The sequence below is a fragment of the Lissotriton vulgaris genome, chromosome 3_1 (assembly GCF_964263255.1).
Source record: "Lissotriton vulgaris chromosome 3_1, aLisVul1.2, whole genome shotgun sequence".
NCBI classification, from domain to species: Eukaryota; Metazoa; Chordata; class Amphibia; order Caudata; family Salamandridae; genus Lissotriton; species Lissotriton vulgaris.
Window position 1 is genome coordinate 1,119,883,776 of NC_141689.1, and position 25,013 is coordinate 1,119,908,788.

The 25,013-nt window shown below is 45.5% G+C and overlaps 1 protein-coding gene across 3 annotated transcripts in view; it reads left to right on the plus strand.

Moving 5' to 3' along the window:
* Window positions 1-25,013, plus strand: part of EMCN (endomucin) — an 871,751-nt gene that overhangs the window by 542,231 nt on the left and 304,507 nt on the right. For all 3 annotated transcript variants that reach the window (XM_086963130.1, XM_086963129.1, XM_086963131.1), the window contains one exon: window positions 11,998-12,117. In XM_086963130.1, the coding sequence (XP_086819256.1) occupies window positions 11,998-12,117 (120 nt within the window). The remainder of the gene's footprint in view (window positions 1-11,997; window positions 12,118-25,013) is intronic.

Here is a 25,013-nt window from a genome sequence, read left to right on the forward strand (position 1 = left end):
GTCCCAACAAGGTTGTTGTGCCACCCAGGTCACCTTTGACCATTCTTCGGCAGTATCCTGAACGCCCCGCAACTCATTCCAGCTGGCTGCCCTTGACCGTACCATCTCTTCTCCTTGGTAGTGTGGATCTGCATGGGACTCACCCAGGTCTGTTATATCCTGTACCTCCTGATCCTGGAAAGAAAACGTAAGGCCCAGTAAGCCTGGCTTAATGTCCCAGCCTACTCCTGCAAATCCTGGGTCTGTACACCACGGTCAATAACCCCCTCCTGCCCCGCCTCTGGGGTATTCTAACCTGCCCATCTGCTGCCATCAGCCCCATCTAAATCTGCCTGTCTCGCCCGTTTCCTCCCCTCGACGCTGAATGCCCCCGTCGTGCTGGAGCCCCATCCAGCCCAGTCCCTCAAAGCCATATACCCTGGCCGGTGGTATAATCTCTGCCACATGTCCTTCCCCAGGGCCCCCATCCTTCTCTTCCCTCTCACTCCAATATAGCATGACCACTACTGTGCCCCGGTCCCATCCCCTTTCCCTGCCCTCCACATTTCCCCCTTCCCCTTCTTTCTGCCTCACCAGGGGCTGCACCTCTCGTGTCCAGCCCTCTTCCTCGACCAATGTTACCTTAGTCCCAAGGGGGCCCTTTCCCTCCCAGTTCTAATTATGCTAGTGGTCCCCACTGTGGCCCACCCATTCCCCCTTTTGGCAGGCCTCCCTGCCACACCTATTCCCACTCCTTGCCCAGCAGCCTATGTTTTCCTCCTTGCTCTTACCCCCAGTTTCTTTTCCCCTCACCTCCTTCCCCATCCCTCAACACCCCTTCACCCCCTGTCCTCCTGCCCTCCGCCTGAACCCCTTGTAAATTCTTCTCCTCAAGAGCCTGTTCATTCACAGCCTCCCTGTCCTGGGGCTCAGACCGTCCTCAACCCCCCACTCTTTTGCAGCTCCCCTCCCTCACCCACCATAGAAACCAGCACATTCTTTTTCTCCCCCTTCGCTTATGTGTGCCACATGCGGCCTCTTCGGCCACTGTAACCTTATGGCTTGGATCTCTGTGCCAGGTCCCTCCTGCTCCCTCGATATACTAAAGCGTGGGTCCCCGTGCGGTCGCCCACCCCCTTACCCTTGACGCCTTCACGTGTGCGGCCATTCTCCATCTGCGGCCGCTCACACCTACCAGCTTCAGTCCAGAGTAGCTTCAAGGCCGCAGCGGTGAACAGGCCCATACCGCCACAGCCACCCCACTGTGACGGCCACGCCTCCTGCGCTGCCAGCACCATGAGATCCATGCACCTTGCCTCTGTGAACAGGTGCATGGCTTCTGCCACACTTGGTTTACTGCTAGACATCCCGGCTGCACAAGTAGGCAACCCACCACACACCAGCAGAAACTATTTCAACATCACCACAAGCTCTGCCTGACAAAATCCCTGCACCGAACTGCACAAAACTGCCTCAAAAGCTGCCTAAAAACCTATAAAACCCAGCACCCAGACCGGCTGCTGTGCCACCTTACTAAAAAGGAGACACTGCATACAAAATGTCCGATTAAATTTCCCCACTCTCCCAACCCAAAAAATGCCCAAAGAGCCAATTGTGCACTGGCACGCACCACTGGCCCAAAAACCCCGGAGGTACAACCCTCCCTGGTGATCGGCTTCCCACCCCGAAGCCCCATTCTACAAATACAGCATCTTCACCTGCACGCTCAAAATGCCTTGTATGGAATATTTGACGCTTAATGCGTTGTAATTGCATAAATTGCATGCATCGAAGGTAGGAGCACCACTTCGTTCACGTGCAATAAACATTTCTGGCACAACACAAAAAATATCAAGTCTCTTCGTAAAAGAAAAACAGAGGGGCTTATTTGCAAGCCATTTGCCCAACTGGTGCATCACTTTCTCCCATATTAAAAGAGACATACCGGCAGCGCAAGGCTCTTGTAAATAAGCCCCAGAGTGCAGCAGTCAAGTTGCTCTTCTCCTCCATGTAAAACCGGCAGAGCTCTCAGGGTGACGCAATGACTACACAAATGCAAAAACAACAATTGATGGACAGAATGCTGAGCAATGTCATACATTCACCCCAGTACAGGGATCTGGGCCTAAATCCATCGTTTTTTTGCACTCCACACCACCCCAGTTCAGACATGGCCATATGCAAATCAGCCTTGACCCTGTGCCTCATGGGAACAGTCCAGCCCGAACTGCCAAGCCATGTCTTTCCTTGACTACACAAGGCACACTGTATTTACTTTGAATAACTGTATATAAAAGCATCAGGCGTCTCACAGAAGAGCTTCCTGTTGCTGGGAAAAAACAAAATACTCTATACACAGCAGAGGCGAGTATGGAGACAATCACGGTTCTTGCAGACACTGTAGAGTTGCTACAAATACAAATCTTTATTTCTTGATTATTTGGCATGTGCCCTTTCAAAAGCTCATTTACCATTTCATTTGACACATACCCACACACGTTGTATTTTATTTAACCATAGTACAGCCACATCAGGGCTACATGTCGTTAGTAGTATTAAGTAGACCAATACCACAAAAATATCCAAGAGGTTATGAAAAGGGTGTGAAGTTCTATCTATACATAGCTCCAAGACAAGTTGGCATTCCTACAAGTAAGTGTGGACTAGAGGACTTTGAAAATTGCATGAGATAAAAAATTGTATAATTATATTTTACAGCCATAAATTTCTCTTATTATAGAATTTGTACATTTTTGATTGCTTGAAGAAGGTGGGAGATAGGGCAACATAGACAATTTTACATTTCTTAAAATTAGACAAAACAATGAATTGTTAAAGAACTCGATATGTGAGAGCATTTTGAGTTTTGGAAGCGAGTGAACACTTATCCATGTCTCAATGTGTAAGTAGTGTTAATTGGTGAGTCATACAGCCTGATTCATGAAGTAAAATTGCGCCCGCAATCGCTGCGAAAATGCAAATGCGGGTGCAATTTCCGTAATCCGCATTCAACATCAAAATTGCGAATTCGCAAACACAGAATTGCGAATTCGCTAATATATTCGCAGAATCCCGGCAGGTGAGCATTAACGAATCGGAAAATGCGATAAACCACGGATTCTGCGAAAATAATAGCGAATTTGCTATATAATCGCAATCGGTATTCAAGAAAAATCGCTAATAGCGAAAAACCCAAAAATCGCATTTTGCACTGCGCAAAATAAGGACAACTCAAAGCAGGTGGTAACCATAAAAGCCATGCAAAAAAAACTTTCAAAAAACCGTTGTCCTATCACCAACAGGTTCTGGCCTGACCAATCACACATAAGCACCATCATCATCAGCAGCATTAGGAGTCCCACAATGCCAGGAATGTACATGGTGGTGAGGCGTCGAAGGCTAGAGCGATTAGCACGGAGGAGACGCAGGATTCAGGACAGGATATTCCGCCAGCGGGTCACCTTGCTGGGCCAAACCAGAGAGCAGATATATGCTAAATACAGGCTGAATGGGGAAATGATAATGCAGCTAATACAGGACCTTGACCCCCTGATGCAGCACCCAACAAGCCGTACCAATGCGGTGCCTACACATGTGCAGGTATTGTGTAGCCTGCACCTCCTGGCCTCCGGGAGTTTCCAGGGGATAGTAGCGGCTGCTGGGGGGATATCCCAGCCCACCATGTCACGCTGCCTCCACACTTTTGTTGACGCCATGCTCACCCAGCTACACCGTCACATCAAATTCCCCGCCAGCCAACAGGAATTGGACATGACCAAGCTACAATTCTACAATGTAGCCCATTTTCCACATGTGCTCGGATGCATAGACTGTACCCACGTCGCCATCTGCCCACCAGCTGCCATGGAGTATATGTTCCGCAATAGAAAGTCCTACCACTCCCTCAACATCCAGATGGTCTGCAATGCTAAGACATACATCACTGACATTGTCGCACAGTACCCAGGGAGTACCCATGACTCCTTCATTTTCCGGCACAGCGGCCTCCACACACGACTGGTCAGGGGAGAGTTTGGGGAAGGACACCTACTTGGTAAGTACACTTAGTTTAAAATGTCACATTGCTAAGATGTAACAGCGCAGCACAGGCAATCACCATCTGCTCCTCTCATTCAGGTGATAGTGGCTACGCCCTCCGTGAATACCTCCTGACCCCATACCTCAACCCTGCTACACCCCAGCAACGGCGCTACAATATTGCACACATACGGACAAGGAATTGCATAGAAAGGAAATTTGGCCTGCTCAAGAGCAGGTTCCGCATACTGCACAAGACAGGTGGGGCCATGTATTACAGTCCTGAAATGTGCTGCCGCATTGTGGCTGTCTGCGCAATACTACATAACATTGCAACCAAGCGCCGGATACCTGTTGACATCTCTGGCAGTGAATCTGAGGGGGACAACCGGCCACCTGCACATGCGCGCCATGCACATGGGGAGAACCCAGCAGAAGGGCACAGACGTTGCAACCACATCACAGTGAACAGTTTCTAGTACAACCTCTTCCATCACCCCACAAATCAACAATGCATGCAAAATGTAATGATGACACAACGCTAATGTGTGTAGCAAAATAAATGTATTTGTTCAATTCACAAAAAATAAATAAGGTTCCATTACAAATAACTACCACGAACAGTATTACAGCATACTGCTGTGTATTAGAACATGGCAGGCTTAACGTCAGCCTGTGCCAATGATAGTCTGAAGTTCTCAGGTGCGCCTACTGTGCGTTGCGCCCAAGCGCCTCTGAGGGGCATCCTCCTTCGGGGCTTCAGGACCTGGCGTGGGCCTGGTGCTGCGGCTGTGTGGTGGGATCTGTGAGGCTGAGTGGGAGCTGACGCTGGACGCCCCCTCACTAGCATCATCACCCCCCACAGTGGATGGTATTGCTGGAGGGTGTAGTGCAATGACGGCCGTGGTGAGGTGCTCCAGCACCCTAGTCATGTCCTCACTGCACTGTACTAGTTGGTGCTGCTGGGTCAGGGAGCGCCGCGCCAACAGAGAAGTAGCATTTGCAGCTACATAACTTGCCCTGCTGTATGAGGCCAGCCGGCTCATAAGTTGGTGGTGGCGGCGGCGTGCTGCACTGCGCTGTGTCGACATCGCATCGGTGTTGGCCTCCATGGCTGCAGCCATGCGGGCCATTCCCTCACCCACACCTGCCATGGCTGCAGTCATGTTGTCTAATCGCTCCCCCACACCTGCCATGGCTGCCCTCATGCCGTCCATGTGGCCTGCAACTGTGGCCACATTGCGCCCTATCATATGGAGCTGCAGCTGAATAGCTCCTTGCTGTTGTGCCTGGCGCTGGTGTATCCGCAACATGCGTCTTTCAACGCTGAGCCGCGCCAGTCCCTGTTCATTGGCCCGCCTGCTTGCTGGAGTGGAGTGCTGGCGTGATCTGCCACGCCTGCCCTGCTGGCCTGAGTCTGTGGCTGGCCGCTGTGTGGCAACTGGCGCGGGCCCGGATGTTGTGGCGACAGCTGCTGGGGGTGTGACCGCAGGTGTTGCTGGTGCGCCAGATGCAGGGGGTGTGACTGCTGGTGTTTCTGGTGTGCCAGATGCAGGGGGCACAATGGTAGCTGCCCTGGCTGCGGCTCTAGGTGGTGCAGCGGTAGCAGGAGTCACCATGGTGGCTGGCCTGGCAGCGGCTGTGGGTGCTGCACCAGTCGCAGGGGGGACACTGCAGGTGGATCTGGCTGCTGGGGTTGATGCAGCGGCAGGGGCTGGTGCCTGGGTTGGTGGTGGCACCTCCTCCTCCTGGACCTCCTCATCGATTTGCAGCCTTTCGCTATCGCTGCTTTCGCCACCTGTGGGGGTAAGTGGTGGATCATTAGTTGCATGTATCTGGCAGACGTGCAGTTGCTACATGCATGCTGGGTGACATTCCCTGAATGGCTGTGGCTTTGTGTGCTTTGGGACCTGTCTGGCTGCATTGTGGTACTACAACATTGTGGCCAGACTACATCTCCCACAATGCTTCAGGACATTCCTTGATGTGCGACTATGGCATGCCTATGGGACATTAGGGGAGCCTATTTGGTCATGGACATCCATAGGGGGCAGGGTCGCAGTCGCATGCCACTTACCTTGGGTGTCTTGGGTGGTGCGGGATGAGTCTAGTCGTGTAAATCCTACACAGGCCTCCTTCTCCAGGGTGTCCTCCACCTGGTCCTCCATGGCAGTATTGGGTGGGACAGTTGGTCCTCCTCCTCCAGTGCCCGAGGACTCCCCAAGGCACGCCGCCACCTTCTCCTTGGCACGGCCTCGGAGGTCATACCAGCGTTTCTTTAACTCCTCTAGGGACCTGTCCGCCACTCCCACGGAGTTCACAGTGGAGGCAATCCCCTGCCATATCCTGCGCTTCTCTTGTTCAGGGACCCTCCTGGAATCTTTTCCAAACAGTCTCTCATGGTTTGCCACCACCCCCTCTATCAGGTGCTCTAGCTCCTGCTCCGAAAATGTTAGTTTCCTTTTGCGCCCAGACGAGCTGCTGGTGCCAGGTACAGGTTCCTCAGACATTGTGGCAGAGTTGTGGTTCTGTAGTTCTCTCCTGTATTGCTGCAGCTCTCCAACTTGCTCCCTCTCAGTCAGCCTCACTGTGGAGAATGGGGGTGGGAACCGGCAGCTTCCTGGTTGTGATGTCATCACTGGGCTCGAAATGCGACTTCCCGTTTTCCCGATCTCGCAAGTTTGCGATCTCGCAAATAGCGATATAGCAAATAGCGATATCGCTATTTGCGAGTTCGCAATCCCGGCGCGGGTAGCCGAAAATAGCGATTTTTCTGCGATTATCGGTAATCGCTAACGGAATTTGCGATCGCGTGCGAATCGCTTTTTTTATCGCAATTCTTCATGAATTCGGATTTGCGATTTCTGAATAGCGATTCGCTTTTTTTCGCTATTACAGAATCGCAAATGCCGATTTTCATGAATATGGCGGATAGTGACCTGCACCAAAATACCTGTGTTGATGTAATCCAATGCTGTCTAAGGGGAGGGGGAATGGGGGGTTGGGTTCAGGGCTTCTGGGACTAAAAATGTTAAAAATTTCAGCGTGAGAATTATTAAAAAAGATTGTTCAAGATCCTTTATATTTTCGTATTTAATAATACAGAGGAAAGCTATTTTTTTCATTAATAAGGAATGTATTCTTTTAGGTGTTTAGCCTGGAACGTGGCCGGCCTTAACAATAAGAACAAGAGGAGGCTAGTTCAAGAAGAGCTTAATTTGTATAATTCCCGTTTGGTTTTACTTCCAGAAACGCATATTAGGTTTCAAGACAGGAAATTATTAAGGCAATTGGGTTACGAACTTGTTGTCTGCTCCACTTTAAACGCTTCTATCAGAGGGGTTGCATTACTGAAACAAAAGCAATTGGGCGTTGAAATCATTCGAACAGCTTCTGATAAGGGAGGCAGATGGGCAATAGCTCAAGTGAAAATTGAGCATTGTTTATATGTTTTCTGTGTTGTATACGGGCCTAATATTGATGTACCTTGTATGAATGATCGACTAAAGACCGAACTATTAGATTGGGAAGGAGAGCTGTTGATCATGGGGGATTTTAATAGTTTAATGTACTATGACGTGGATACCACTAGGTGGGTTGCTCTCCCGCGAATGCGTAAAGTTCGAGCTGCTATATTAGAACTAAGTCGTTTGCACAACTTAAAAGATGTATGGCGTACAATTCATCCTAAACTTGCAGGATTTACTTATTATTCTGCACCACATAAATCATGTTCTCGAATAGATATGGTTTGGGCAACAGATAAAATGATAGATTATAGCACCATAGAATTGTGCCCAAGAGTCACATTTGATCCCGATCCCATTTTTTTAGAATTTAATATCGCTACTAGGAAACCATGCTCTCTGCAATTTACTTTTCCTAGATATCTTTTTTCTGATGCAACTTTTATCACTCAACTTAAAGGACATATCGTCAAATTTATCGAGATTAACTTAAACTCTACTGCCCTAATATCTGTATGGGATGCATGCAAGGCCAGTATAAGGGGTTTCGACCAGCTATAGGTTTTCAGAAAGAACTTGAAACGCCAGAAAGAGACCAAGGCTATGACTTCTAACATCTTGTCTTTGGAAAATCCGTTGGCAGAAGCTCTCTTATTAGGAAGGCCTAATATAGAGGATTTAAGAATGGAATTAGTGAACCTTCTGTCAGCCACCAAAAATACGCTCAGGGAGAAATACAGTTTGAAATTACATAAATTTCATTTATCACAATATGAGAGTGGCGATAGAATTGGCAAAATTTTAGCTTATAAAGTAGCTGATAAGAAAGCTAGCACATTAGTTAAGGCTATCAAAGGAGGGACACTATAATTTACAAACAACATGAACAGATATTAGATTAATTTGTTAATTACTATAGTTGTTTATATACTCCAGAAATATTTCCCACTAATCATTGCATATTATCATACATCAACGCTAACCTGAGTGATCAGAGAGATAGAGAAGGTGTTTGTCAACTCGATGGAAATATTACTTACACAGAGATAAGGTCTGCAATGGCTTCCCTCCCCTCCAGTAAGGCAGAACGGGAAGACCTGCTTCCTCTGGAACTTTATAAGATATGTATCGACGAGCTGCTCCCAGTTATTGACTCGATTGTGGAAACAGGGAAAGCTCCTATCTCTTGGAACACTGCTAAAATTGTATTTTTTCTTAAGAAACATAACCCTGCAGATGATTGTGGGTCATATTGACCTATCTCCCTAATCAACGCGGACGCGAAGGTGTTCGTGAAAATTTTGGCTACTCGACTTGCTCCTCTCATGCCGGAATTAGTGAACACACAGCGGCACAGATTTGTTATGGGGAGAGATACCACTGCCCATGCAAACACGACAATAATTGCTTTTGATGTTGCTCCGGTTAATTCCACCCCACTTGGTATGGTCATGTTAGATGCTGAGAAAGCTTTTGACCGAGTGGGGTGGGATTATCTATGGGCTGTGTTGAAGGCATTTGGATTTCAGGGACAATTTCTTGGCTGGATACGTTCCTTATATGACCACCCTACTGCTAAAATAAGCTACGCAGGTAAGGTCTCATCTAATTTTTCAATAGCTAGGGGCACCCGGCAAGGATGTCCCTTGTCTCCTTTGCTGTTTGTCCTTTCAATGGAACCTTTTTTAAATGCTCTTCAGACCCAAACAGACATTATCCCTTTTCAACATGGCATAAATACTTTAAAAATAACCGCGTACGCGGATGATATCGCAATCTTTACTACGGATGCGGTTAAAGCTTTGCCAGGGGTAATCAAAGAAGCAGAAAATTTCGGGGATATCTCCGGATATAAACTGAATGTCAACAAAATGCAGATCGTCGTTAACTATAAACCATTGGTACCGATCCAAGGTATATGTAAATCTGCTATATATCTGGGAGTGAAAATCTCTGCTAATATTAAGGAATTAATTAAGCTCAATTATGACTCTCTGTTAAAGGAGGTAGCACTTTCATTAAAAAAATGGCACAAGATCCCACTTAGCCTAGTTGGACGGATCAATTTAATTAAAATGAAAATACTACAAAAATTTCTTTATTTATTTGGATCAATTCCCCTCCGCCTTAATAATCTTTTTTTTTTTTAATTGGACGAGATATGCAGCAGTTATATTTGGGGATACAAAAAAGCTCAAGATCTTTGCAGTTACTGAAACTCTCAATTGAAAAGGGAGGGTTAAATTTCCCGGATATGAAACTTTATTTTTTTGCAACTTTTTTGGGCCGTCTCCGAAATTTGCTTAAAACGGAAAACTCTCTGTTCTTTTTTCAATTTATGTTGGGTTCTGACTGTAATCAGTTTTTGGCTAGAGTCCACGACCCAAATTACTTTAAACGTGTAAAATTTAAGACCGCCAGGGAGATTGTTAGAATCTGGATCTTGATCTCGACTTTTAGCAAAACTTCTTTCTTTCATTCAGAACTACTGCTATGGGGTAACCCAGGACTTCCTGAAATTTTTTCGGATGGTGCTGGGACCTTTTGGTCCAACTGCGGTATTAATACTTTAGGTGACTTGTATGGCCCTGATAGATTACTTGATTTTGCATCACTTAAACTTCTTTATAAACTGAATAACACAATGTACTTTAAATATATGCAAATGTGGGACTTTTTAGTCCGGAAAATGAAAATCAATGAAGTAGATGATTCAGATATCATGACTTGTCTTTACTCAGATAAGACTAAATCATTAATTAGCAAGGGCTATAAACACCTAAACCAGATGAAAATTGATGACTGTATTAAACTAGCGGCTAAATAGACCACCAGAATTGACCTCAATATAACACCAAATCAAATATCCGCTTCTCTCTGTCGCATCAACCGAGTGGTTCAGTCTTCTAGTTTAAGACTTCAATCATACAGAACTATTTGTCAACTATATTATACTCCGCAAAGAATTTCCGGCTGGTCATCAAATAATACACTAGGGGCCAGATGTAGGTAAGTAACATTTACCGAATCTTAATTACTGAAAATTACCGAATTTTACCGATTCGGTAATTAAGATTCGGTAAATGTGAGGGGTTGGTATGTAGGGAATCCAGATGTTCCATTTTACCGAATCGGTAAAATTCGGTATTTACCGATTCGGTAAATACCGAATCGGTAAAGCCTATTGATTCCTATGGGCTTCAAAGCCCATAGAAATCAATAGGCTTTAGCGATTCGGTATTTACCGAATCGGTAAATACCGAATTTCACAAGGGTGCAGGGGGTGTCACTTTGACACCCCCTGGCACCCCCCTAAACAGGATTGGGTGCCATGTGGCAGGCATACAAGCCCTAGGGGCAGGTCTGCCTGTCATATGGCACAGGTGTGCATGCACACATGTGCATGCACACCAGAATCGGTATTTTACCATCAAATAGTATTTGATGGTAAAATACCGATTCTGTAATGCTTGTGGGACTCAGAAGAGTCCCACTTACATATCAATTTTACCGAATCGGAAAAAATACCGATTCGGTATTTTACAGAATCGGTAAATTTACCGATCGGTAAATTTACCGATTCTGTAAAATACAGGGCCCTACATCTCAAATTGCATTTACCGGTCTGTAACGGCCGAATTCGGCCGTTACCGACCGGTAAATGCCTACCTACATCTGGCCCTAGATGATCGTTCTAAATGCCCTAAGTGTGATCTTGCGGCAGCCGATCTGGAACACATGTTATTTACTTGTCCTGCATTAGGCGAGTTTTGGAGAGGAATAGAAGGTATGCTTAATCAGAAGCAGATTACTTTTTCTCCTCTCTCAGCTCAAATGGTATTGTTAGATGTAAAGGAGTTAAATAGTCCACATAATGATTTAATTACTATTTTAATCGCATGTGCAAGATTGACTATTGTTAGGGCCTGGATCTCTCCGAAATCCACGCATGTCACCGAGTGGTGGTCGCTAGTTAAGGAAATCTTCTCGATGAAACTAGCAATAGCTAGAGTACGGGGTTTACGTTCTATTAGGAGACAGGACAGAATCCGGGGAAGTTTATGTAAACTTTAATTATATTCTCCTTTTTGTTTAAGATTTGACTTGACTTTAATATTTATGCACCTAGGACATATTTTTATGTTATAAGAATTATAAGAATTTTTTATTCAGATATGAATTATACCTCTGTTTTATTAATCTTTACTTGATTTTCTTATTGTATGACAAAATGAATGACTTTTGGTTTTCTTTCTCTGTCTGTTTCTCACAATGATAATAAAAATAAAAAAAATAAAAGATGTCATCCAATGCTGTACTACAAATCATGTAAAAATACATCTGAACCATAGTACTGCACCTTGTGATAGGTTGCATTTTTTACTTCTATCCCATGTACTAATTGTCTAACATTGCTAGCAGCAGCATTCCCTAATTATATTACCAGTTCCCCATCACTTGTACAATTATAACGTTGTTTTATCAACCCCTAAAGTATCATATTTAATTACAGGGAGCACTGAAAAGATGAAAACTGTCTACACTAACACAACCAGTGATCCTGACTCTAACTCCACATTGCCACTAGGACGTGGTTCATCTTCAACTACATCAACCAGTGGCACACGTCAAGGTGAACATTTTATTCAATTTTTCCTGTCTGGAGCAACCGGTGCAAACAGAGATGTTTTAATAGATGGGCAAAGTGAGCAATTGCCTAGGGTCCCTACGTTCCAAGGGGGCTACTGAGAACATGATTTTTCTTATTATTTGATATCTGTCTACGCTACTTCTCTGTCCCTGTCTCTTCCCACCTTTACCTTTAAATCTTTCTCCCCATAGTCATATGAAGATTTTTGGGTCCATGCACATGAATTTCAACTGCCTTCGAAAGTTTTTAAGTTTAACATATAATTCAGTAATTTTTGGCACTTTGAGGGCTTGAGTTATAAGGAAATATGTAATAACATTTTTTATTGCTCTGTATAGGGGCTCCCAAAATTGGTCTTCCCGAGGGCCCCCAAAAACATCAAGATGACATGGTGTGCAAACCATGTAAAACAATAGAGTTCCAACAAGAAAATATTTGTAATGGTCCCTTCTACATTTGCCGTCTGACATAAAAATTTCCATTTACTTTGACAATCATACTGTAAAGAGGCTGCGTTGGACCTTCATATCACATAGACTACTTCCCAGCACTGATACCTAGTGGAAATGGAGAAATATAGAAGTGGCCATGAATAAAAGAAAGAAACAAGTAGGTTGAACAAGTATTGGCACAGCCAATAGGTTTACTTATTTTTAATTACAGAACTTTTTGCTAATAGTTTGTTGACCTACTGTGTGTTGGTTTTACTTGTCCTGGAAAGAAAGTCCCATAATGCAGCAACATCTTGCGCTACAATAAGGTGGATGCTGGGAGTAGGTAAACTTTGCTGAACAGGTTGAATTAGGAGAGATATGGGGTCCCCTTAAAGATTACTGCTATGAAAAGAAGTCAAGAGATGCGTTTTGCAGAGTAAGTGTTGAATTTAGTAAACATAAAGAGCAAAAATAAAGCATAGACCATATGTTTGACAAAGGTTCCTCAATTTGGTTCCTTTTTAGGTCTCGCCTGAGCCAGCGCATGTGCTGTTCTGACGAGACATTTAGTAAGTAGGCTTTTGAAAGTCCGACCATGCGCTTTTGCTGGCCTCAAGCTTGCGGTTATGCACGTGTGCACGCGCGATGCCGCCATCTGGCTTTCTGTAATGGCTCATTAAGCCTTACAGTGTGCAAATCACTTTGATTTCCATGCTCCTCCACCCTCTTGCTCTCTGCTCTCACTACACCCTCCCTTCTCCCCGTCCCTCCTTCTCACTACCCACTCCCTTCTCCCCCTCCCTCCTCGTCAGTTACCGGGCTGAATTTGTGCGGCTGATATTTCTTAAAGCATTACAGTATATTTTTTAAATACTTTGGCTACAGCTTGTCATGTTTTGATTCCATGGCCTTCTATCAAATTGTTGTGTTTTCAAACGCATGAGCATTTCAGTCCCACAGTTTTCCGACTGGATGAGTTGTATCCTTCCACAGCTGACTTGTGGACTCTGTCTTTCACTTTCCTTTTCTGCGTTTCTCCCCTGTCCGCTTGTTCGTCCTGACACTTCTATCATAGCAACGCGGTCCGAGCCCTCCAAGGCTTCCCAGACTGCTACTTTTGCCCCAGGCCTGCTACTTCACTCGGCAGGCGGGTAAATTTCATGACCTCTCCCGAGTCCGGTCTTACACTTTCCCCGAGCCCACAGACCTCCGTAGTGGCACCCAGGAGATCTCACCAACTTTTGGCCCTTCCAGGTTTCCACTGCAGGACGTTCCAGAAGAATGGCCTCTGGACGACTTCAATGTTTCTGTGTTAGTTCATTGTGCACGTAGGCCCTGCCCACTGGTGCAGCTGCTTCAGGCGCTTACTGGTTGTTGGGCAACTGGGGGTCGGCGGCGTTATCGCAGCGGCTCCTCGCAGCCAGGGCCTCCGACTTGATGCACTCAGCACCAGCTCATGGACGCATGCTGGCTCAACAGCAGTTCTCCCAAAACAGAGAACTTCCCCCGCACTTGGCAATTGCACAAACTAGTGATCCAACCTCCACACTCACCACACACTTTCACTGTGGAGGGCACTGCATGTCACCGGGGGTGCACACACTCACCGCTGCCAGGGGGAGGAGAGAGAGCACTTCCTAACAAACTCTTCCCTCCTGCTGCTCCACACACCAAGGGCCCTTTCACCAGCGCTTGTCATGCGCTTCCCAGCACAGTAGAACCAGGAAGAAAGCGTTCACCACATGCTTCTGCCCATCAGCCTCGGGAAGCCAACAAGCCTCACAAGATCACTGGGGTAGACCAAAGGGATGCACACAGGTAGGCCACCACAGGTGTTTCCCGGGCAATAGCCCAACAGGCAGCAGTCTGTCTTCTTCAGTATCAGAAAGCCTGATGTCAAAAAAGACAATGATTGCTTACTTTCAGCATTTCATAATTACTGTGGCTTCTCAATTAACGCCACACACAGAGTTGTAGGTTATGTGTGTTTGTAACCAAGCCTTCTATTAAGTTACCCCATCTGCTTTGAAAAATGCCTTGCTGTAGTCCCTTTAGTTCCGTTTTCATCATGGTACTTCGTCCTTCTTTCTGTCCCTAATGTTTAGAAAGCATGGTCAGAAAGAGAAGCATTATCAGTGCATGCAGTGTTACTCTGGAACAAACTGGACCACCACTTTTGAAAATCACTATGCCTTTGGAAGGGCTTTGAGAACTCTTCTCCTCGCAGCCTAAGTTTATGTTAAATCAAGGCCTATGTGAAATCTGGTCAATTTAATAGCACCTAGGTGCCTTCTTCATGACACTTGTACATTCCTAAAACACATCAAACATTCCCGTTACGTAAGGCTTTCTTGCACAGAGAGGCAGTATCAAAGGCGCTCATAGAGAACACATATGCCAACAGTACTGGCACATTTATACAGTGGAAGTTATCGGCACACTACTTATTCACACCGACAACATCACCAACAAGCATTGGCATAGCCAATAGGTCTCGCCTTTGGGACCTTATAAGTGTTTAGCCAAGCAACAGTTGATGTTGTTGCACTAAGGATATTGTGCTGCATACCTAAATACTTATAAGGTCCCAAAAGCGAGACCTATTGGCTATGCCAATTCTTGTTAAAAAAGCTGATGAGCACGCAAGTTTTAACTACCGACTAATATGATAGTAAAGTAAATGGAATAAACCTGCAAGGGCAATTATTGGATAGCACTCTGTCACTATACCAGGCTAAGGCATCCAAGCAACAGCAATTTTTAAACAAAGAATGAATAAATCAGCAATTTAAATGTTGTGTCAGCCTAGTAAATACAGCAAATAACTATTTAAAAGCAACATGTCATGTGACATCCACAGTGTAACAAAAGGACTACTTTGTGGCCGTCAGTTAAACTAAATGAAAACACCAATGGGAAAATGTAACCATAAGCAAAATGTGATGACTAGATGAGCAACCCATCCAGCAATGTCAAACCATTCAAACTAAATTAAAGCTAATGGTTGAAGGTGTATAACCTGAATCCAATTCCCTTTCTGTAAATCGTATTGCACATTTTTGAGAAACTGATGACATTAGGTTGTCCAGAACTACAAAACTTTCTTATGGCAAACTATTGAAGAAGGTTTTTCATGACTCCAAAGACACATGACGCTGTTTATACAAAATATTTGGGAAAATACAGTGAATTATTATTCATTCCAATATGGCATGTGACTTGCGCACATGCATCTATCATCCGTGCAGCAGATGAGCATAAGCTTCCACTAGGTTCTCTCTTTTTTATCTCTGTATTTACTATTTTCAAATAATAACATGTAGCCACAATATACCATGTATACCATACATAGCAGTACTACTCAAAAAAGCAGCACAGCCATAGATTAAATTCCAACTCATTGGATCAGGTAGCTCCTTAACACTGTGGTCAGAAACATATATTTAGTTTGACATACAAATGAACGACTTTCACATCTCATGTACCATTTACATTGCTCACTCCCTCCACTGGAGCTTCCCGCTGTGTATATTTCATTAACAAGTATCGGCTCAGCAGGGCCGGCTTTAGCGCTGGTGGCGCCCAGTGCGACAATAACTTTTGGCACCCCCACCTCTCAGGACAGCTTCCTTGGATTCTCTCGCTACCACCTGCAAAAGTGCCCCTCATCTCTCCTATCATAAGACATTACAAAACACAGTGGCCTCCTGAGGTCACAGCACCCTCCTCAACAGGTCAGTGCCTACTGCGGCCTCCAAATATCCCTCGGGTGCGATGGCACAGAGTACACATTACACTGGCCTAAATCTTTTATGCAGGCCGCTGTGATGGCCACCATGCGGTACAAAAGGGAGTGGTGATGGACGGAGCATCTGAATCAATCAAACACGCACACCCAGTCAAAAGATCTGGGTTTAATCCATCACCGTTCTTTAGCCCACTCTGCCACCCCAGTTCAGACATGGCTATATGCAAATCAGTCTGACCCTGTGCCTCATAGGAACAGTCCAGCCTGAACTGCCAAGCCATGTCTTCCCTGGCCCGGTACAAGCTTCCAAGGACCGGTTTCTGGCATTCCAGCCGTCTTCAGCCCGGCTTGCTTGAATCCAGTGGCAAAGTGAGCAAGGGACTCACGTCTGAGCATACCCTGCCACAATTATGGCGGCCAAAAGCGGTACAAAAGGGGGTGGTGATGGACAGAGCATCTGAATCAATCAAACACTCACACCCAATCAAAAGATCCGGGTTTAATCCATCACCGTTCTTTAGCCCACTCTGCCACCCCAGTTCAGACACGGCTATATGCAAATCAGTCTGACCCTGTGCCTCATGGGAACAGTCCAGACGAACTGCCAAGCCATGTCTTTCCTGGACCGGAAACAAGCTTCCGAGGACCGGTTTCTGGCATTCCAGCCGTCTTCAGCCCGGCTTGCTTGAATCCAGTGGCAAAGTGAGCAAGGGACTCACGTCTGAGCATACCCTGCCACAATTATGGCGGCCAAAAGCGGTACAAAAGGGGGTGGTGATGGGCGGAGCATCTGAATCAATCAAACACTCACACCCAGTCAAAAGATCTGGGTTTAATCCATCACCGTTCTTTAGCCCACTCTGCCACCCCAATTCAGACATGGCTATATGCAAATCAGTCTGACCCTGTGCCTCATGGGAACAGTCCAGCCCGAACTGTCAAGCCATATCTTCCCTGGACCGGAAACAAGCTTCCGAGGACCGGTTTCTGGCATTCCAGCCGTCTTCAGCCCGGCTTGCTTGAATCCAGTGGCAAAGTGAGCAAGGGACTCATGTCTGAGCATACCCTGCCACACTTATGGCGGCCAAAAGCGGTACAAAAGGGGGTGGTGATGGACGGAGCATCTGAATCAATCAAACACTCACACCTAGTCAAAAGATCTGGGTTTAATCCATCACCGTTCTTTAGTCCACTCTGCCACCATAGCACCATTCAAGGGCATTGATCTTGCCTGTTCCCCAACACTGCTATACTCAAAAATGCTCTACTGGATTGTGGGGCTTTTCTCACATATCCTTATTGTGCCAGCAGTGGTTCAGCTTTCACTATCGATTCTGCCCTCTCCTTTAACATTAGAAATAGTTGATGCCAGAATGCAGCTATTTTCAGGTTGTTCCATGCCAAACACAGGAAAGACGCCTCCTGGGTATGCTAAATTATCATTGGCCCTCCCACTACATTGTAACATACTAACTGGTGTACAGTACATTCAATATAAATACCGATAATGGAGTAATGTATGCTGGCCATTCATAGAAACCTTCTTGGTTTGTCGTCAATAATATTTTAATTGTTCCTGCAGCATCTCTATACCCAGATCTTGTGCCCATTTCACCCTAGTTCATACAAGCTTCCTAGGGTCTGGCCCCACAGCTACTAAGGACAATTTTCACTCCTCAGGTTCTTATGGAAAAGAAGGGAACACCTGTTTGGCAAATTCTCTCAAACTGTGATCGTTAAAAACATCTAGGGGGAGGAGCTTCTCCTGCTGAGATATTCAGTCCTATAAATAACCAGTTTATCTTTATGGAGATCTCCCATCCTAAAATCGTTCTCACATGTAAGTTCTGAACCATATATCTTCCACTTGTAATAGCTAGTCTCGGGCTACACTTTTAAGAGTTTGTATAGTGAATACAATGTCAATTTCTTTCTTTCGATAACTTTATTTCGGTCACAACGGACCATAAAAGTACAAGATAAAATACATACATACACAGGGATAAAATAAATAAATAACATAAAGCAATACAAGGACAATCACGATCATATATATATACACATTATTCACAAGGTTAACACTATGCCTTTGTCCATCCCATCATAAAACCAAATTAAACATTCAATATAGTTATTGACAATAATCATTAAATTTTGTGCAAATATTCCAGCTATCCAATTATTTCAATAAAAAACTTCTGCGTTTATGCCACATCCCGTTTAAAAAACGGGAAACGGCAAAAACAATAGGGGGGTGTGCGTCATACTTTAGGACTCTAAAAGTTTGGGAGCAGTCTCTAAAACCTAGGTTTCTACAAATAGGTATCACCCAACGTTTGCATGCAGCCTGATAAACAGGGCAGAAAAAAGGACATGAATTTCGTTTTCAAGGTTGTGTTTACATGCTGGACACTCAGTGTTTTTTTTACTGTCCCATTTGCTAGTAAACGACATGAGCGGAAGACTGTCCATCCTGAATTGCATGTATAATTTCCTCGCCAATGCTGGATAGATCAAGTCTAGGAAGTCTTCCTTTTTATAATCTTCTTTTACTTGAAGAAACTCAATTGTCAATCTACCGACTGTAGAACTCACCTGAAGAGACAATAGATTATAGAGTCTGTAGTGGCGAACCAGATCAGCCCTGATAGTTGCTGGGCATGCTACATCTGTTGTTTCCCAGAGCTCGGGTAGACTAATCCTACTGCTAATTACCTTAATGTGTGTTAGGCACTGAGTTTTCTTAGTTCTCATTGCAGCCCAAACCTCCCAAAATTAGTTTTTGTAGGCAGCTAGTTCAGGAACTGACCATAATCTTCTCCAGCACGTAAGTGGCCGTAATACCACTTCCTCCTCAATGGGGAGTAGCCCTAGGTCCAACCGGAGAGGTACTAGCGGAGTACTAGCTGGAAGTCCCAACAAATGCCTCATAAATGTATGCTCTACCTTCATGAGGTTGGTAGGCCTATGATGTCCCCAGAGCTCCGCCCCATACATAGAGGCTGCTCATACCTGTAATTTATACATTTCAATGACAGGGGCAGCTGACTTAAACTCAGACACTCTGTGCATTTTCAGTATCCCTCCCACCATTTGGGTTAGCTTTAGAGCAGCATTTGATAGCTGAGTATCCCATTCCAGGTGTTCTGCAAGGGTAATACCCAAATACTCAAAAGTCTTCACTCTCTCCAGGGGAGTGCCGTCCAGAAGTGGGTTTGGGCGGGTCTGCCTGGGAGGATTGAAAATCATAAATTTAGTTTTGGTTAAATGTATCTCCAGGCCTCTCAGTGCACAGAAATCGGCAAAGCCGTCCAGGGTACGTTGGATACCCGTTGATGTTTTGGACAACGAAAAAGTGTCATCCGCGAACATTAATGCTGGCACCCGACCTGAAACTACCCTCGGGGCATCGGAATCCTTGACTCCAAGTTGGTGGTCTATAAGCCCATTAATATATAGATAGAATAAGGTGGGGGCCAGGACACACCCCTGGCACACCCCCTGTTTCACCGGGAAGCAAGCTGACAGTTTTCCATGCTTTCTGCACCTAACTTGTGCATAGGTTTCAGTATGGAGCCTCATTAGAACATCCAAAAGATATGGTGGGATGCTAGGATCGAGCAATACACTCCACAGTTTTTCCATAGGGACCAGATCAAACGCAGACCTCAGGTCAACGAAGATGAAGTAGAGGCTGCCACCCTCCACACTCACCGTTTTCCAATACATGACCTGAAGTCTAAATATCTGGTCAATAGTTGATGTACTCATCCTGAAACCAGCCTGGAAAGGACTCAAGATCTCATTTTCCTCAATCCAGCCCTGTACTCTGTCTAAAAGAATCCGTCCCATCAATTTTTGGGTGATATCTATCAGGCTGATAGGCCTGTAGTTGGACGGTAAAAGAAGACAACCTTTTTTGTGGATTGGAACTATTTCTGCACCACGCCAGGTATCCGGCGGGCCCATGCCCTTTAAGATAGTATTAAACAGAACACATAAGTATGGTGCCCATATTTTTGGTTCTGACCGGAATAAATCCCCTGGGAGCTTGTCTAAGCTGGGCGCCTTATTAGGTAATAATTTGACGATGCGAGTTCAACCTCGCGGGGAGTAATCTCCCAAACCCCCTCCAATCGATGCTCATGGAGGAGGCTTGTAATTGAAGTTGAAGAATTGTCATCGCCCGAGTATGCATACAGAGTTCCAAAATGGGCTTCCCAGACTGCTGGTGCTATATTGGGTTCTATTGCCGATCTACCCTCCCTCCCTTCAGAGCTAACTATTGCCCAGAAAGATTTTGAGTCCTTGCAATTGAGTGCAATTCTGAGATCATCCCATTTATTGGCTTCCCAATCTTTCTTCTCTGATTGGGTGACCCGCTTGTACATAAGCAGACATTGCTTGATCCTTGGCTTGTCCTTAGCCTTTACAGCATTTAGCAGATCTGTTTTGGCTTTGTGACGGTTGGCATTATACCAGGAATGGGCTGAAACAGGTTTTGCCTTTTTGCTTCCTTCCGGGTAGAACACATCAAACAGTTTAGAAGTCAACTGTTTGTGTATTTCTAAGGGCCTATCATCCAGCCCTGATTGCGTGTCCATTGGCCCGACCTCGCCCATTTCTCTTAGATATGGCACAGCCTGCTGGTATATGTATGCAAGTTTGTTTGGGGAACCCTGCATGTGGGGCCATTTTACTCTCCGCCTGTTGTTATGTAGCGAAAGTGGATGTTGTATTGAATTGGGCACTGGTACAGGGTTGAACAGGCCCCAACTCCCTGGTTTGAGTGTCATAACTAGAGCGTTATGGTCGCTATCTTTCCTCAGGTGGATCTGAAAATCCAGAACCCTATCCCATGTTCTGGATTCAACCAAAATATAATCTATAATCGAGTTTTGCCCTTCTCTGTTGAAGGTGGAAAGGCCAGGTCTGTCCGATTTTGTCCTCCCATTACATGCCCTCAGAGAAGATGAAAGGGTAAACGAGTTTATTTGGAGGACCAGCGGCGTCCATGCTCTAACAGGTGGAATCTGGGGTTCCGGAATATGCCAGTACTGGTCCTCGTCGTCTAGGCCATCTGAGCTTGCATTAGTAAGGGGCTCAAACTGACAGTTAAACTCGCCCCCTATTATTAAAATATTTACAGGGTCGAGAGTTGAAATAACTGCCTCAATTGATCAATTACTCCAGACTCCTGCCCGCTCTGCATTGGCCTTGAGTAGATGTTATGTAGGGCAATTTGTGTATTATCTGGAAGCGTTAAGAGGACACATTGTATATCCAGAGAATTAGCTGGTAACTGCTCTGCTTTGGCACCCAGCTGCACACCCACCCAGATGCTTAATCCCCCTTATGGTCTACCCCTGCCCTTCGTTGTGGCCAATATACTAAAAGTGGCAAAACCTCTCCTCTGGTTGTCTTCCAAAGCCCACACCTCTTGCATTAGACAAACATCACACTTCTCTACAAACGAACCCCAATCTGGGCATGATAGTTTGTTTTTAATCCCAGCCAGGTTTCAAGAGAGAATTTTGATATTGTCGTTGGCCTCCCACACTTGGGTTTTCTTTTGAACTATAGTGCAACTATCATCCCCAACTAATGGACCATCAGTGTACATCCCCACCCTACTAGGGGTTGGCCCCTTCTCCCTCAATTCTCTATTGTGAGCACTTCCCGTTGCTGTGATAGCTACAGTACTACTTGCCCCCTCCTGTGTTGCAGGAGATGGAGCACCAGGCAGTACACTAACATACTTGCTCCTGCTACCCCCCCCCTTTCGTTTCCCCTATTAGCCTCAAGGGCACTCTCACCCCCCTGAGAGCTAGATAGGGTGATAGAACATTCATTTACCACAGAACCTTCCCTAGCTTCTGGTAGGCCCAGTTTGTCAGCGTTGGGGAATAGTGACAAACTACTCCTCAACAGTCAGTCTACTTGATCCAGAACGCTGAATCTGTTGTTATGAGAAAACCAATACAGGGGTGTGATTATGATCCCCCTTCCAATTTGCGTTCCCTGCCTGGACACTGTGACCCAAACTGCCCCATTCCCCCCCAGGTCTGCCCTCTTCTATTAAAGTTAGAATTGAAATTAGTAGGAGTAGCAGGATAAAAGTAGGTTAGGGGGAGGGATTGAATTTGCGTTACTGAACGTAGTAGATCCCAGTTGCAAATATGCTCGACAGCCCATCTGTTCCTAAAATTAATTACAACGCAATCACCCTTAGTAAATTTTTCCCGAGGCCCCACCCAGTCCACTCGTCGAGCAAAAAGAATTTCGCTAGATACCTGATTGGGAAGTGGCTTATTATAGTTCAGCCAATGAATGCATTTATTTTTGAGCTCACTGTAGACCTCCTTTTTTCCCTGGCTCAAAACTGGAATCCCTACAAGCACCACAACATACAGTATAGACTCGGGGAGAAGATCTATGCATGGTAGTACTTTCTTAGATACATCATAGGTCGTAGTGCTGTTTGCTGGGGGTTGTTGTTTCTCTATCCCTCTACCCCCCCATTCTCCACACTTCTACTCATTGCTAAATCGTTAATCACAGCAATGTCGCTAGATTGGATTGGGAGATCATTAGACAGTACAGTGGGGGGGATAATTCAGCTACATTATTGGGGGCAGACGGGATTAAAGGGTTGTAAACTACATTTGTTGGCCTGGACAGCCTCTCTAGATTTCCAATACCATCTTTGACCCGTATACCATCCTCAGCCTGGGCGGGAACGAACAATAGTTAAAGGTGCGAAAGTCTATCTTCTATAGAATTGAGTCTATCATAGAGAGGAAGACATGTCTTGGTAAATATAATTTCCAATTTGGACCAAAGGTCTGCTCCGAACTCGGTAGGAAACACATCACCAATGCTTAATGTAGCCATAGTCACTTGTTTAGTGGGCTGGCATATATCAGGACTGGTTGGAGTTCTTATCGTTGGACTTTCCCCCACATTGCTACATTGCTGGATTTTCACTTTTCTATTTTTCAGGGGATCTCCTCCACGCTTCCTTATAACTATTGGATCTGGTGCAGAATGTTTAGGCCCCACTTTAGAACTAGATGCAGACTGTGTTTGCAGTCTCGGAATTCATGTTCTGGGGGTGCTCATGATTTTGCGATGAAACACAAAGATCAACTGATACAGCATCCATGCTGGCAGAGGGACTAGGCAGACCTCCGACAACTTGAAGTAACTGACTACCCTCACCAGTGTGGCCTAAAGAAGCAATATCTGTAGCTGATTGTTGCTCTGGATTTGGCGCCTGGGCCAGCCTGCCCATGGACGACCGTTTATCAAAAGCAGGATCCAGTGATAACCTCCTTTCGGTCATTTCAATTTTGTGTGCCGATCCGGAGGATGCCCTAGTTAGAAATTGGTCCAATGTGCCCACAATCGACCCGCCCGGTATGGACTTCCTGCCCTTACCCACCTTGGAGGTAGTCATTACTTAAGGGGGGTTGAGGGGGTTGCAGAGCAAATGCTCCACTAGTAAATTGCGACCAGAATACAAAAAGAGATAGGTACCAAAAGCAGTCTAATAATTCAACATAAGGGTACTAACCTTCGTATGTAGGTTGGATTGGTGGTGTAAAGGGGGGCCCCGTCCCATCCTGGTCCGTGCTCGAACGGGCTCAAACGGGCTCGCCCTTGGCCCGGGCTTCATCCAGCGCGGGCGCGCGTTCCGCGAGATCCTTTTCTAGCGCCCGAGAGATCACAGGTGAGGGCTGTTTAACAAAGAGGCTTCTGGGACATGCAGTCCTTGACCAGTGCCAGTGGCGTTGCTCGAAGGGGCTCCCGCAAAGCGGGAGCGTCGAGATCCTTTTGTAGCCCACGAGAGATCACAAGTGAGGGCTGTTTAACAAAGAGGCTCCTGGGACATGCAGTCCTTGACCTAGTGGCAGTGGCGTTGCTCAAAGCGGCTGTCAATTTCACATCATTTAGCCTGTCTAGCCCATGCCCATGTTGTGCAATGTCCAGTATATATTCTGCCTCTGGGTCTGATCTGTGGCTTCAGAACTACAGTTTTGAGTGGATATGGGGCAGCACAGTCCATCGCCAGGCCTCTGTTCAGTACTTACCTCTAGTTGTTAAACCAATGTTCCGCAAATTGTGCCTGAGCTACCATATAATAGATACCTCAAAATTGGGTTCTGCAAACCTGCCCTGTGCAAATGGTTTTTGTAGCATTCATAAAAGTATACCTAGCTGCTTTCCAGTCAAGGCGAGCTTTGGTAGAAGTGTGTGCAGCTGGACAAAGAAACAGCTGTTTGATAGCAGGGGTATGTTCAAGAAAAAGGTACAACAACTGAGGTAAAATTACCATCCTTTTCTGTGCAATTCTTCCCACCACGGTCCAGGAAATTGAATCCATTTCTCTACATTACCTTCTCTTCGATCCATAATAATTCCTTAATTTTCATGAACAATCACTGCCAGATCACTATGCAATTGTATACCTTGATATCACACTGAGTCTGTTTTCCATTGCATCATATATTAAACTTGGTCATGTTGTGACTCTAATAAACTGACATCATTAAGGACTTAGACCAGTTTTTACACAGACCAGACCACTGTCCATAGTTTGCAATCTCATCAATCAGTGTAATTAGGTTTAAATCTGTTTTTTTAACCAACAGAGTGTTATTGGTATACAGTGATGTTAGTACTTTGTGGGATCT